Source organism: Babylonia areolata, chromosome 4 (assembly GCF_041734735.1).
Source record: "Babylonia areolata isolate BAREFJ2019XMU chromosome 4, ASM4173473v1, whole genome shotgun sequence".
In the NCBI taxonomy this organism is placed as follows: Eukaryota; Metazoa; Mollusca; class Gastropoda; order Neogastropoda; family Buccinidae; genus Babylonia; species Babylonia areolata.
Genome location: NC_134879.1, coordinates 34088052 through 34103920, shown reverse-complemented (window position 1 = coordinate 34103920; position 15869 = coordinate 34088052). Strand labels below are relative to the sequence as shown.

At 39.5% G+C, this 15869-nt stretch overlaps 1 protein-coding gene across 7 annotated transcripts in view; it reads left to right on the top strand.

The window, feature by feature from the left end:
* Positions 1-2517: 2517 nt before the first annotated feature.
* The window catches only part of LOC143281098 (cytoplasmic dynein 1 heavy chain 1-like), an 89792-nt gene continuing 76440 nt past the window's right edge, over positions 2518-15869 (top strand). For all 7 annotated transcript variants that reach the window (XM_076586051.1, XM_076586052.1, XM_076586050.1 and 4 more), the window contains exons 1-16: positions 2518-2859; positions 5438-5531; positions 6641-6814; positions 7207-7462; positions 8212-8398; positions 9079-9299; positions 9735-9955; positions 10703-10853; positions 11393-11484; positions 12101-12317; positions 12731-12817; positions 13219-13374; positions 13731-13856; positions 14284-14418; positions 14936-15007; positions 15466-15549. In XM_076586051.1, the coding sequence (XP_076442166.1) occupies positions 2622-2859; positions 5438-5531; positions 6641-6814; positions 7207-7462; positions 8212-8398; positions 9079-9299; positions 9735-9955; positions 10703-10853; positions 11393-11484; positions 12101-12317; positions 12731-12817; positions 13219-13374; positions 13731-13856; positions 14284-14418; positions 14936-15007; positions 15466-15549 (2511 nt within the window). In that variant the 5' untranslated portion in view covers positions 2518-2621. The remainder of the gene's footprint in view (positions 2860-5437; positions 5532-6640; positions 6815-7206; positions 7463-8211; positions 8399-9078; positions 9300-9734; positions 9956-10702; positions 10854-11392; positions 11485-12100; positions 12318-12730; positions 12818-13218; positions 13375-13730; positions 13857-14283; positions 14419-14935; positions 15008-15465; positions 15550-15869) is intronic.

Below are 15869 nucleotides of genomic sequence, written 5' to 3'. Positions count from 1 at the left end.
ACCATCCAAACGCCGACTGTCCTAAACCCCTTTTGGCCGAGAGAGTGGGGATGTAACTTGGGCAAGACACTCTCCACTATAATAAAGTGCTAGCCTAGATAGTCGTGACAGCTATTTCCTCTTCTGCAGTTCTGATGGTCATAGTTGAAAACGACTGACTATCATACATGGCTGACGACATAACAGAACCAATCCTCTTCTTCCTCGTTCATCTTTTCCAGTTTTCTTTTGGCGGTTCTTCAAGAATTCTTTCTTGTCTCAACTGTGCTGCTCTGCTGCTTAGGTGACATTTATTTCTTGGAAGAAGTCTTCTTTGCTGAATGAGCTGCAGTGTCATCTACATGCATTCACCAGACAGTTTCAGGTCAAGACTGGTATCAGACAAAACTGCCTGTTTTTGTTTTTATTCCTACTTGTCATTGATTGTATTCTGAAAACATTAACAGAACAGAGAAGAAATAATGGACACTATGGAACCAGATGGGTGACCTGGACTTTGCGAATGATCTTTCCCTACTGTCCCATAACAAACAGGAGTAGCGGACACCGCATCACCTCAAGTAGGCTTCAACATCTACAGGAACAAGACCAAGATCATGAGAACAAATGCAACCAGTGCTGAGCCAGTCACACTCGAAAGCAAGCTACTGGATGAGGTGAAATCATTCACTTATCTTGGGAGCACCGTCAACAAGCTGGACGACGCAGATGCAGATGTCAAAGCAAGCATTGTCTAGGCCAGAGCAGCCTTACTACAGCTCATGAACATCTGGAGCTCCAGAGTGCTGTACAAATAAACTAAAAATTCGGTTTCTCAATTCCAACGTGAAGTATGTGCTGTTGTGTGGTGGTGGGTGATGGAGGATGAAAAAAGACAACATTTAAAAAAGTACCAATGTTCATCAACAGCTGTCTGAGAAGAATCCTCCAGATCCACTGGCAACACAGGATCAGCAACGTCGACCTATGGAAGAAGACACTCTTGTCAGCTGAAAGGAATTGACGATGGATCAGGCAAACGCTACGACTAAACTCATCGTAAAGCATCACCAGACAGACCTGACATGGAACCGCCGATGGAAGAAAAAGATATGCTGACCGAGAAACACTTGACGAAGACACCTCCAGGCAGACACCAAGAAGATAGGCCTTAACTCGAGCCAGACAGAGGCAAGGACACAGCCAGGATAGGGAATTGTGGAGGTCTGTTGTTGGCGGCCTATACCCCAGAAGAGATGAAAGGCCTTAGTAAGTCATCTTTGCCTGTTTCTCGAGAATGCTTGCTTTGTATGGTGGAAGTGTTATGATGGTCTCTGATTCTGACTTTTTGTATATATACTGACCGTTTGAATGCCACTGAGTTCTTTTTAGAGGAAGAATGGTCCTGATCTGCTGACTGGAACCCAATGAAAGCCCAGATGCTACATGTTGTTATGGAAATGGGCAGCCATTGTTGATTGTTCTGAAGGCTGTGTATCTGCACGCAACCCCCCCCCCTCCCGCCTCTTCAGTCTCTCTCTCGGCACACACGCACGCATGCATGAATGTACTTCAGTTGCCTTACGGTGCGATAAACTACCTTTGAACAGCTTAGCTCGCGTTGGGAAACTAATGGTGAACCCATTCTTTGTCCATTGTGACAGCGAGATGCGATGAGACGTATGCCTTTTTTGTCCGCCCAAGATGCACACCGTCTCTCAGTTGACTGACTGTACTTGAAAAATGTATGTTACCCTGTCATTTCAGATTCCCTTCAAATTATCAGATCCAGTCACGGCGGCTCTGCTCAAACTCATCGGATGGTAGGATTATTAAATTAGGAATTTATATAACGGAATGCTTAAAGATCGTACTAGTAACCGTGCGTAACTGCAAGGTTACCTCTCAGCAATAAACCGAAGGACGTATGTATAGTGCGTAGTTGAATATTAAAAACAATGAATACCCTGTTGTTAAAAAAAAAAGTGCTATCGTCTACCCCTTTGTTCAAGTGGGTCTTATGGCATGTAACTGAATATATATATATATATATATATATATATATATTGTATGCGTGAATGCACAAGTACGTGACAGCAGTGCTGCTTTAAACTATCAGGAAAAACACTTCAAGAAGTCAGAGAGAAGTACAAATAAAGACAATCTTTTCCAAATCACAGGGAGCAAAACGCCCAGTGAAGGGGCGAAACTGAGGGCCACTGGAAGGCGTCTTGCCCCAACACCTTATGGGCGTTTTGCCCCAGTTTGAGAAAACTTAGATGAAAGAATTTCCAGGAAAAAGCAAAGAGATAAATCGGTTTCAACGCTACGATTCAACGGCTGACACATACCCTTTACAATGATAACAATGTTATCGAATATATATACATATATATATATATAGAGAGAGAGAGAGAGAGTAACGCGCGCGCACACATGCAGAACAAATTCTGTGTGTGCCAGGACAGACGAGGAACCGCTCTTCGACCATGCTCATGCGCGAATATTAATTTACTTCCGATGAGATCACTGCTCGCCGTTCCCCGGATGTCGTCTGGTGCTGAGGTGGAACGTCTGCTACGGTCTGATTTACTCTGAAGAATATTTGCCGGTAGAGTTTTTCTTTGCCAAATCCAAACACCATGGCTGATGCCTCTGAACAAGAGGCACCGCCAGCAGCTGCCACGCAGTCTGCAATCGACGTCGGCGTCTTTTCTGACTACTTAAGGAAGGTTGTGCCTCTTCTGCTTGACGATGAAGACCCCGATCTGAAGGCCTTCAAAACGGCCGTATCAGACAAGCAAAACATCGAGATAATAAAGAAATTCATCAGCGACCCACAAACACCGACACTGCTCTTCCAGCGTGTTGGAGGCAAAGGTAAATATGTTTCGACTGGATGTCTGTCTTGTGGATTTGAATTGCGGGTATAATTTCGGAGCTTTAGGCTGTACCTTGGCAGATCGTGTAGAACTAGAAGACTGCAGCTGTGCTCATCCTGTCATTGTGAGTTTCAGTTTAAGTTTCATTGAAGGATGTGTCAGAGCGTGCGAACTGGTCCATTATCATCTGTAAACAGAACCCCCACCCCACCCCACCCCCCACCCCCCAAAAAAAGGATCATAACATGCAGCTTGGGCATCATTGCAACTTCCTACTTGTGCATTGTGTGGGCGTGACACACCATCTACCATATCGATCGATTGAACATAAATTATATACTGACTGGTATCAGAACCCTTTGGCTAAAGTTAGACGTTCTACAGTTTCAGAGAATAAGTGGTATCAGAGCCCATTGGCTATTCAAGAAGTGCAGTTCTGTTAGCTTGTCATCCATGTTACAACTTAATCAGTTAATGGAAAACAAAAAGTAAACTTTTGTGTTCGTACTTCCACCTGCCGTGGCCAACAGACAAATAGAAATTTATTCCCCCAAACACCACCCACCCATCCACCCTTGTAGACATGACTCAACTAAACCATGCCAGCACACCCATATACATACACAGGCACATAAACACATACTGACATACACTCTCACTGTCCATACACACACACACACACACACAACACAGTAGAGCAAAACAGAATAACAACACACACACACACACACACACACACACACACACACATTCACACCTCCATTCCTCAGACCCATTTCCACCCCAACCCCCCTTAAACAAACACACTAGAGGTTCCTTTCAATTTACACATTTCCCTACACCAAACACACCCACTCACTCACATCATTGGTTATGGACAAATGTAAATTGTTAAACAGTCCTGTTTGCACACAGTAGTAACATTTGCACACAATAATCAGTTGTGATATTGTGAATCATGTCCAGCCTTGGCTGAGTGCTCATGTGCCTAATCTATTGACATATCAGTTATGGGTGATGCCTGTTGAGCTCATTATCTATATTTGTATGATTAGTCAGCAGTCAGAGTCAAAACATGAATGCCCTCATATCTGTTTACAAGTTGCAGGTGCACTTGTGCGCAAGTGAGTGCGCACACTCACACTTTATTACTCTATTGGTCTTGTCTGTTCTCCACTTTATGCATCTATCTTGGGTTTATTTGCCTCACATTGACTTGGGTCTACAAAACAAACAAAACAAAAACAAAAAAGTTTTAGTATTATTTGATCACACAAGAAATGTCAGAAAGGCACCAGATTTTTTGTTTTTTGTTTTTTGGGTTTTTAAAATATTTTTTTTTAAAGAAATGATAAATATTTTGCAGAGTATGTTCCAGTAATTCTCAACAGCTATTGATTATTCCAGAGCAGCTCAGGCCAGGGTGTGAAAAGTCAATTATTTTTTTTAAAGAAATGATAAATATTTTGCAGAGTATGTTCCAGTAATTCTCAACAGCTATTGATTATTCCAGAGTTTTTTGTTTCTTAAACTTAAATCAGCTCAGGCCAAGGTGTGAAAAGTCAATTCAGTTCAGTTCAGTACAGTTTATTCCCCCCAAGCAAAATTTGCCATTGCTTCACATAAACATTATTAGCTACAATTGTTAGATACTTTGGAACCAATTAAAATATATAACCTCTACACACATACAGACACAAACGCATACACATAGACCATGACTGCCTTTCACACCTATCATTCCCTTCCTCATTATTTTCTTCCCCCCTCCTCACACACACACACACACACACACACACACACACACACACACCCACATAAGTGTATATTCACACTTTCGGATCCACACATATATGACACACACCAACCAACCACCACAACCACTACCCCACCATTCCCTGCACCTCTTTCCCTTTCCCTCGATAATAAAGATTTTGTCTTGTCTTTCTCTTCCTTTTGAAATTTAATGAACTAATATGATGATTTAAGAAACTGGCTTGATTTTGAAGGGAAAAAGTAGGTGAATAAAAGGATAATTGTAAGAAAAAATTCAGAAAAATTGTGTGTGTCTGTGTGTGTGTTTGAACTTTATTCTTGTACTTGTAGCATTTTATGGAATTTGGCCAGTTTTCTTGCAGACCAAGCAATTTTTGTTTTCAGTACCTTTTATTTTATTTTATTTTTTAAGATGTACACTATGGCCATGGTTTGAACGTACTAAAAAAAAAAAAAAAGAACAAGACAGTTGATAGTTGGTGAGAATTGCTGTAAAAGACTCCGTTGAGTTTGTTATTTTTGTGTGTGTCACACTGTCAGTGTGTGTTTGGCAGAATCAGGAGGCATAACCCTTTTTTACTGGCAACAGTTTGCTACTGTTTCAGAGCAAAACAGTTTTGTGTAACATGAACTAGGTTTAATGATATATGCCATGTTCAGTGTAATGCATTTGATTACTGATATTTTCAGTTTCTTTATGGGGTTTTTTTTTTGTGTGTGTGTTTTTGGTTTTTTTTCATTCTGGTTAAAATTTGCATTTTTTCTTTGGACAGTATTAAAACAATAGGTATGCTTTGCAGATGAATCAGAGGAGACATCTGAGGGGGATGTGGATGGAAGCTTTGCTTACCTGGTTGCTCCTGAGGTGCACTTCAGCAGTGCCAAGATGATCAGGTTAGAAGTTTTGATTTATAAGGATATATGTGCACAAATAATTGATTTTAGATTTTCAAGTTCTACAGTGATTGGATAAGGTGACTAGAAATTAGAATACATGTTTGCATTAAATACTGGATAATAGAATAGATAAATTTTTGCTTCCAAATTTGGCTGTGATGTAAAATAATTTATATAAATTATAATCCGTGATAAAAATGAATGTTATTTTTAGGAACTTCAGAAAGGATACAAATACAAGATCATTCGTTTGGTTTAGTTCAACCTTTTTTTTTTCTTTTTTTTTTGTTGCTATTTTTTGTTATTATTTTTTAAAGTTTCAAAGTGACAGTTTAAAAGATGAGATTTTTAGATTGGAGAAGTAAAGCAAGTATTTCAAGGGAGGCAGAAAGGGGAAAATAATGGAGAAAGAAAGGTTGGTGAGAAACTGGTTTTAGTTACTGATCAAAGAACTGTGTGTGTTTTGCACATTTGTGTGTGATAGTGTGTGTGTGTGCGTGTTGTGCTTGTGCATGTGTGCGTGCATGTGTGCACTTGTACCTGTTTGCTTTTGTGTATAAATGTGTTTGTGTGTGAATATTGCAAAAGTGAGCATTGAAATAATACTAAAAGGTTGTTACAACATAGATTGGGTGAATGTTGAGTGAGGGAAAAAAATGAAGAGAAAAGATAGATACTGAAGCCTTTTATGCATGTTCAATTGACGGGCGCAATAGCCGAGCGTTTAAAGTGTTGGACTTTCAATCTGAGGTCCCATGTTCTCGGTAACGGCACCTGGTGGGTGAAGGGTGGAGTTTTTTCTGATCTCACAGGCCAACATTTGCAGACCTGCTTGTGCCTGAACTCCCTTCATGTGTATACGCAAGCAGAAGATCAAGTACGCACGTTAAAGATCCTGTAATCCATGTCAGCGTTCATTGGGTTATAGAAACAAGAACATACCCATCATGTACACTCCCAAAAACGGAGTATGGCTGCCTACGTGGCAGGGTAAAAATGGTCATACACATAAAAGCCCACTCGTGCACATACGAGTGAACATGGGAGTTGCAGCCCACGAACGAAGAAGAAGATAATGTGTAACTTTTAATTAATGATGTTTGCAGTGTTGTGTTCATCAAACGTGGGCCAGTGGTGGAGGCAGACAAAGCAGTGTCCTCACAGGTGCGGGTGATGAACTTCAGTGATGGATCACCCTACGAGACACTTCATGCCTATGTCAGCAATGCAGTCTCTCCATACTTCAAGTCTTACATCAAAGAAACCGGCAAAGCTGAAAGGTATGTTTGTTTTGATATGTTGTTGTTATTCAGTTCCCAATCACAATGGCTGTAAACTGTTTGGTCCAGTTTTGTTTTTGCAAGTGCTTATTAGCTTCTCTCTGTTTTCTCTGTGTATGGAAGCCATCATAGCAGAATTGTCTTCTTTTTCTCATGTTTTTTTTAATATTAAAAAAAAAATAAATAAATAAATAAAAAATAATGTAAGAAAATTCACAGGAGCATTTCTCTGAAGACTGTTTAAATTTTTAGAACAATTGATCTTTATTGACAGAAAAAAGTACACACAGCCCTTCCCCTCACCTCTCCCTTCAGTCCCACAACCCTGTGTGCAAACCACACAAATCTGCTCTGGCTGTGTTGACTTTACTTACTTATTTTTTACTCCCCAGGGATGGTGACAAGATGGCTCCAACAGTAGAGAAGAAGATTGCAGAGCTGGAGATGGGGCTGCTTCACTTGCAGCAGAACATCGACATCCCTGAGATCAGCCTGCCCATCAACCCTGTGGTCTCTGCAGTGATCAAGAAGTGCCAGGAGGAGAACCGCAAGCCGAAGGTGGAGGACTTTGGGGATCGCGTGGAAGATGCCCAGTTCTTGAACAACCTGCAGAGTGGTGTCAACAGATGGATTCGTGAGATCCAAAAGGTTTATCCTGTTTTTTTTGTGTGTTTTTTGGGTCCTTTGTGTGTGTGTGTTTGTGTGTGTGTATGTTTTGTTTTTCTTTTTGACATCAGAAGCATTGTTTTTGTTATAATGTTTTTCTTTTGTGACAGGGGTTTGTGGTTGTGAAAATGAAATCAGTATAAAATTGTGTGGTTTGGTTCTCAGAATATGTTTAGTCCCCTTCGAGTCTTTCCTTCTTCCACTTCTACCAAACGTGAAGTATCACTTTCATTTCAAAGATCGAATTACTGTAAAAGAGAGGGAAGTATGAGGACAGTGTCGTGCATATCATTTGTTGGAATTAAAGTAGTGGAATATAGTTTTTCCGTTGAGTGAAAGTATGTTTTCTTTATTTTTTAAATTTACCCAATTTTAAGTATTTAAACAGGTCTTAAACTGAAAGAATAGAAAATATATGCCCGAGTCATAAAGATTTCATTTTTGGAGACTGTTTATGACTGGATCTTTAGGAATATAATTAGTTTGCAAGGAAACAAGAAAGTGGCAGCAGCACAATTCACACACACACACACCCACACATGCGCAAGAACTTGAACACAATTTCCGTCCAGATACAGTTAATGATTCTTGTAACCATATGGGAGTGTAACGTCATGATAAAGGCCCTTAGAACTGAAAGGAAATTTGAAAAAAAAAAAAAACCAGTGTCGTCTAAAGCATTGAATCTCAGTGAATGATGCAAGTATTTGACCATTCTTTGCATCATGCAGGTGACCAAACTGGACCGCGACCCAGCCTCTGGAACAGCCTTACAGGAAATTTCCTTCTGGCTGAACCTGGAGAGAGCGCTTCTGCGAATCCAGGAGAAACGAGAAAGTCCAGAGATTGTGCTTACACTGGAGATCCTCAAGCATGGGAAACGTTTCCACGCCACTGTCAGCTTTGATTCTGACACAGGTCAGAAGATGGTGTCTGTCAAAGACACATGTCTGTTTGCTTTTTCAGAATAGCAACGAACACTTTGTACTTGCAAAAAAAACCCTGTCTTTTGAAAATTGGGGTTTATGACTTGGTTTGCAAAGATGTTTAATTCAGTGTCTTTTGGTGGTCTTGGTTTAAGTTAGATGACTTCCTTATGATAACTTTGTTACATTCTTTGCTTCACATTTTCATGAGGAGTGCAGTTGATCTTGTCATGTTTGGAACGTTTTAGATATTGTATTATTACTTTCATACAGTCCACTTCTCTGTTTATAATCCATATGGTAATGCTATTTGATAGATTATTTTATAAATTATATCAAGTGCAGAGGAAACAATTTATGTCTGTGAGAGGATGATCAGATTAGCTGTGGTGTGTTCCTATCATACCAATAAATGGAATTGTTTAGAAAAATATAATTAGTGACAATACTTAACCCTCTATCATGAGTGAATGTGTGTGTGTTTGTGTGTGGTGTGTGTGTGTGTTGTGAGAGAGATATATATCCAGTATATGTTCATGTTTGAGATTGTGAATTGTTTTTGTTAAGTTTGTCAATGAGGAACAAAAGCGCATTTCTGTCTTTTTTGCATTTGGGCTTGTAGCTGTGTATGCAGCTGAATTCTGAACTGTCCATGTGATTTCCTTTTGAAAGGTCTGAAACAGGCCATGGCAACAGTGAACGACTACAACCAACTGATGAAGGACTTCCCCATCAACGACCTGCTGTCGGCCACAGAGCTGGATCGCCTGCGCATTGCCTTGCAGAGCATCTTTGTGCACCTGCGCAAGATCCGGCCCACCAAGTACCCCATCCAGCGAGCCCTGCGTCTGGTAGAAGCCATCTCCAGGGATCTCAGTGCTCAGCTGCTGAAGGTCAGGCTTTTCCCCTTCCTCCTCCTCCTCCCCCCATCATGGATTTAATGTCTGAAGAATGGGAAATATCACAAACTGATTAGTTTGATTTATGTCTTTCAAGTTGTAATGTGCACAACTCAATAATTTTTATGCTTTCAGACTTCTAATAAAACAGTCATTCTGAAAATAAAGGTCCCAAAATTCAAGGTGAAAATGTAAGTTAATTGTTTGACTTAGGTTTTGTAATAGGATATTTTCTTGTTTTGAAAGTGACAGACGAATGCATTTTTGGGAAGCAAAGAAATGAAAGAGAGAGTTGGGGGGGTAAATGGTGAAGTTTTATGTGCCTGCAGGGAGATACAAGAAGTAAATGTTTAAAGAACTTTGTGCATGGTAAACTGATGTACATATATGAATTTTTGTTTAAAGTATGCTAAAAATGGTTTGTTGCAGGTGCTGGGTACACGCCGCCTGATGCACATTCCCTATGATGAGTTTGAGAAGGTGCTGGCCTCCTGCTTTGATGTGTTCAGTGCTTGGGACGATGAGTATGACAAACTGCAGGGAATGCTCAGAGACTTGATGAAGAAAAAAAGAGAAGAGCATCTCCGCATGGTCTGGCGTGTCAACCCAGCTCACAAGCGTCTCCAAGCTCGTCTTGATCACATGAGGAAGTGAGTGTGTGTTCGTGTGTGTGTGTGCGTGTGTCTGTGTTTATATGTGTATATACACTCTGTCTCTTCCTGTTCTAGTAGTGTGTTGATCGTCATAGAATTTTAACAACAGTTGCAGTTGCGGTTTCTCAAGGAGGTATCACTGCATTCCGACAATTCAGTGTACACGACAACCACATCTGCTAGTCAGATGTCTGACCAGCAGCATAATCTAACGCGCTTAGTCAGGCCTTGAGTGCATGCATTTATATTTGTGCACCTATGAGAGTGGATTTCTTTTACAGAATTTTGCCAGTGGACAGCACTGTCGTGGCGATAGGTTCTTTTTCAGTGCGCCAAGTGCATGCTGCACATATGAACTTGGCTTATTATCTCATCCGAATGACTAGACACACAGTAGGATTTTCCAGTCAAACTTGGCAGAAAGAGTGAGAGCAGGATTCGAACCCAAACCCTCACACACTCTGTGCTGGGAGATGAGCATCTTAGCTAGCAACAGAACTTGGGAATGCATTTCTTGTTGAAGTTTTCCCGAGTTAAAATTGTACAGATTTATGAGATTTGCACCTTTCTGAATGGAAATAGTTTAAGTGAAAAAGTATCTTTGAGGAATTAACAGTATTTTATGAATGCACTTACCTAAAGAAATGAAGAGAAAAAAACAGCAAAAAAAAAGCTAAGGTTTCAAGCATAGAATAGACAACCATAAGTGATGTTCTAATCACCCCTGTCCAATCACCTGTGCAGATTCCGTCGTCAGCATGAGCAGCTGCGGCAGGTGATCATCAGAGTGCTTCGTCCCACAACCAAGGGTCGCACAGGCACACCTGGAGCGGAAGAGCAGGACATGAAGACAGAGCCTGTGGTGGATGAGGCTGCAGATGCCAATGCCATTGAGGTCAGTTTGAATCTGCCGACAGTTCCACACCCTAATGCTGGCTTAATCTGATGGAAGTATATTTGCATGATTAAAAACTTTGTGGTAAGAGCTTTGTGGAATAGAAATATGACTAGAAATTTAGGTAATTAAGTATCTTATGGAATAGAAATATGACTGCAGAATTTAGATTATTGATATCTTGTGGAACATAAATGGCGCAGAATTTAGGTATTTAAGGATACTGTAGATAGAAATATCACTGCAGAATTTAGATAATCAAGTATCTTGTGGAACAGAATTATGACTACAGATTCAGATCATCAACTGTTTTAAGTAAAAATGTGATGACAGAACTTAGATAATTATCTTGTGGAATGGAAATGTGACTTAAAGTTAAACAAATAGTGGTAAATAATTAAGAATCTTGTAGCAAGGTATAATTGCCGCTTCCGTTTCTTGACATATTTGGATGCATTTTGACGAGAATTCTATATTTTGTACTTGATGTGACAGAAAAGCAAACAGTGTCTGATGGAATATATTTGATTATAAATCAGGAGGTGAACCTTGCCTACGAGAACGTGAAGGAGGTGGATGTTCTGGATGTCTCCAAAGAAGGAGCAGATGCATGGGAAGCAGCCATCAAGAGGTAAATGGGCTGAATTTTATTTCAATTGGTCAATGCTAATTATCTCACATTCCTTTTTGTTTGTGAAATATTAGACAAAAACACACAGTAGTGTTGAAAAAATTTGGAAACTAAATTAAGAAAAACTTAGCGTGGTAGCAATATTGTCACAAAACAAAAAGAAGAGCCTACAAATAGAATGTCACTGTTTTTTTTAAAAGATAAAGAAGGAAAAGTTTTAAAAGATTAAAGAAGCAATTTGCTGAAAAAAAGGGAACTTAAAACGGTGTAAACAAGGAGACTATTATTTTTTTCTTGTAAAAGGAAAAAAAGATGTCTTTAAGAAAGAAAGTGTTGTGATAAAAGATGTGTTATGAAACAAATTGCGAAGTTGAAAAAAAAAAAAAAGATTAAAGAAAGTTGTGCAATGTGTTAATTGGTCTTGCTTGATGGAAGAGTTTATTTTTCAGGTATGATGAGCAGGTAGACTCTGCTGAGACAGAGAACCATGATAAAAAAAAAAAAAAGATCTTCAGAGAAACAAACTGCGAAGTGAACAAACAAAAAAAAAACAGTTAAAGAACAAGTTTTGCCGTATGTTGGATGATTTTGCTTCATTGAAGATGTTATTTTTAAGGTATGATGAGCGCATCGACCGTGTGGAGACTCGCATCACTGCACGCCTGCGTGACCAGCTGGGCACGGCCCGCAACGCCAACGAGATGTTCCGCATCTTCTCTCGCTTCAACGCCCTGTTTGTGCGCCCTCACATCCGCGGTGCCATCCGAGAGTACCAGACACAGCTGATCCAGAGAGTGAAGGACGACATAGAGTCACTGCATGAGAAGTTCAAAGTAAGGGCAGAGGTGTGGGTGTCAGTTGTTTGTCCTTTATGTTTGTTTGTTTCTGAAAGTGATGAAGGGATCCTGAAAAAATGCATTTTTGTTGTTTTTATCAACAAGTGCATGGAAAAAAGCAAAACAAAAGCACTTACTGTAAAGCAAATCAGCAGATACTTGGGTTGACAAAAAAAGGAAGAATAAATACCAGTAAAAATTGCCAGTCAGAAGTTTATATAAAGTTTACACTTTAATACACATTTAAAGATACCTGAGTTGAAAAAAACAACAACAAAAAACAAATCCCACCACCAGTCAGAAGAGTACAGATAATACACATCTAAAGGTACTTGGGTTGTCACTGTGGTACCGTCCCTTTTAACTGGAGACCGTTAATAAATGCCTTGACCAATCATTTCGTTTTGCAGGTGCAGTACCCACAGAGCAAGTCTTGCCGGATGAGCCGTGGACATGACTTCCCCCCTGTCTCTGGATCCATTATCTGGGCACGACAGGTGAGTAACGCTGTCCGTGGATTTGACAGTTGCTTGGAATCTTGTTCACAACATCAGAGCATGTCTGCAATACATCACTGTGATGTCTGTTGTCACAAATAGTTGATTGATGTGTATATAATGTTGTAGTTGTGATTGAAAAGTATGTTTAAAAGCATCTTCATTGGAGGGAATTGTATATAATGTATTGGTTATAATTGAAAAGTATGTAAAAAGAATAATCATAAATAATGAAAGAGATATTGGTATAAAAGATTAGACATAAGTACCAATACTGAAGTTTATGAAAGAAAAGAAGTAGAATGAATTGTATTTATTTATTGAGATATCTTACTGTTGCACATATTCTTGAAGCTCTGTACTTGTATAAGCTGTAACTTGATAATCATCACATCAAACAGATTGAGCGTCAGCTGAATGCCTACATGCGACGTGTGGAAGATGTGCTTGGGAAAGGCTGGGAAACGCACGTGGAGGGACAGAAACTGAAGGCAGATGGTGACAGCTTCCGCATGAAGCTCAACACTCAAGAACTCTTTGATGACTGGACTCGCAAGGTATTTACAATTTAACAGCCTTACATTCTTTGTGCTGCAAAAAACACTTTGTGCTCATGGATACAGAAATACATTATTTTTGATAATGCAGAATTTCTGTCACTTAAAATACATAAAGAACCTAAGCATTGCAAGCAGTACATAATGAATCATTAACGGAACACAAATATTTGTGATCAATCAAAAATGCAAACGAGCATTCATTAACATTGAAATCTGACCCCCCCAAAAATTGTACACATGCGCACTACTATGTATACCTCTGTGTATAAGATAACATAATGACAAGTGTGTTACTTTGATAATCATTCAGCTCAGGATTTTTCGCTGCCTTTTGACTGAAGAGTCTTTCGCAGGTTCAGAACAAGCAGTTGTCGGTGACTGGGAAAACATTTGCTGTCACAAGTCAGCGAGGTGCCACAAAGAACATCCTCCGACTGGGTGTCAACTTCCAGAAAGAGATCATACAGCTTGCCAAGGAGGTACGACAGGTTTTTTTTTCTCCATTGTGTATATGTTGTAAGAACCCATTTCCTCTGTCAGTTGTCTACTTGCTGCTAAGGAGATATTTGTTACGCTTTTATTTGTGTGTGGTAAGAATCCATCGATACAAATTTCCTTTATTATGTAATTGGTCTAAGTTGTTTCCGATGTTCTTTTTATATATCCTGGATTTTCTTGACTTCCTAGCAAAGAGTGTGTGCATTGTATGTGGATGAGGTTCGTAAATGAAAATGATGGCGACTTTGTGTTCTTTATCATTGGGACAGTTTTCGTCAAACTGCCATTGACAGCATTTGCTGTTTTAAAGATGTTGCGACTTTCCAGTGTGTCTTTGTCAGCATGGTGTACTGTATGTTAGAGTTGAACAAAGAAATACAGTCTGTTCAAACTGATTTCTGTTTACAGGTGCGTAATCTTCGGTGGCTGGGATTCCGTGTTCCACTGGCCAATGTCAACAAGGCTCACCAGGCAAACCAGCTGTACCCCTTCGCCATTTCTCTGTCAGAGAGTGTCCGCACATATGAGCAGACGTTGAAGAAGGTAAGAACTTGAAGGATTCAGAATAATGCGTTGGTTATTTATTATTATCTTTTTGATTTTTTGCAAAAAGCTTATAGTATTTTCCTGTTCTTTTTGTTTTTTAAGCATGTGAATTGCACAGAGAAAATTCTGATTGCAAGAGCAACATGTCAGGACATCCCAAATAACATTGACTTTTTTTCATATATAATGAATAGAAAAATGTCCTGCTCTTTTTCTGTCATCTTTCATTTCCCCTTAATGTTTTGAAAATAAAAGGAAAAAAGGCAATGTTACTGTCATCCCTCTTCATGCTTTTGGTGTTTTTAATTGTGTCTGCAGATGTTTTGTTTTTCATTTGAATACTTTTTGGGCCTTCAGCGTATCTTTTAAATCTTGTTTTGCTTTCGCTAATAAGATATATCTTGGATCTGTATTTTGATAGGATAAATATATATTTGATTTGTATCTTGTATGACAAAATCATTTCTCTTGGTTCCAAAGTGTGTTGAACATTTTCTGTTACATTTTCTCACAGATTGAGGGCAAGGACTCCATCAAGCTGCTGATTGCTGGAATGCGAAAAGATGTGCAAACCCTTGTTGCAGAGGTAAGGCAATAATTTTACAGACATTAGTGTGATAAATATGGCACTTTTAAATAAATGTTTTGATAGCTGTATGTATTTCCAGCAATTAGAAATATATTCTATGAACAATTGCCTGCAACAATAATTGCTTTTGGACACCTTAATATGAAAGAACAGTTAAACCACAGTATTTCACCCATACAATCGTGGGGAGTTTACAGCCTTGGCAGTTTCCATGCCATATTGATGTGGAAAAAACGCAGAAAATATACTGTGTTTCCTCCAAATTACTTGTGAACATATCAGAAAATACCATTCCGTTTCTTTGTGTTTTATGTATATGTTAGATCGTGAAAAACGCTTTAATGAGACACATTTTGATGCCAGAGCAATGCTCGGGTGTAGGGCTCAATGAGTTATTGGCAATTTAGGTTTCCAAAATAGCATCCATGAATGTAGAATATTCTGTATGTTTGCAGGGTGGAGCGCTGACGTGGGAGTCATACAAACTGGATCCCTACGTTCAGAGGTTGGCTGACACAGTCTTCGCCTTCCAAGAAAAGGTATGCATGGTTTCTTGATTATGCCTGTCATTTTTCCTTTTGTATTGTTTCAACCACTCATTTTTTCTTCTCTTTTTTTCTTCTTCGTCCCCAGCATCCCTTCTAAAAATGATTCAGTTACACATACTTAACCGTGACCCAACTAGTGCAGACTCCGGCAGGGGTCCCTTCTAAAAATGAATTAGTCACATTGACTGGCTGCTGTGAAGAAGTGGTTAGCATTGTGAACTGATGACTGGGAGAAGGCAGGTTTGAGACCCAACAGAAGCTTGATTTTTCTGCCCAGAATGGAGTATGCCATGTGCTAAGATGGAAAGACT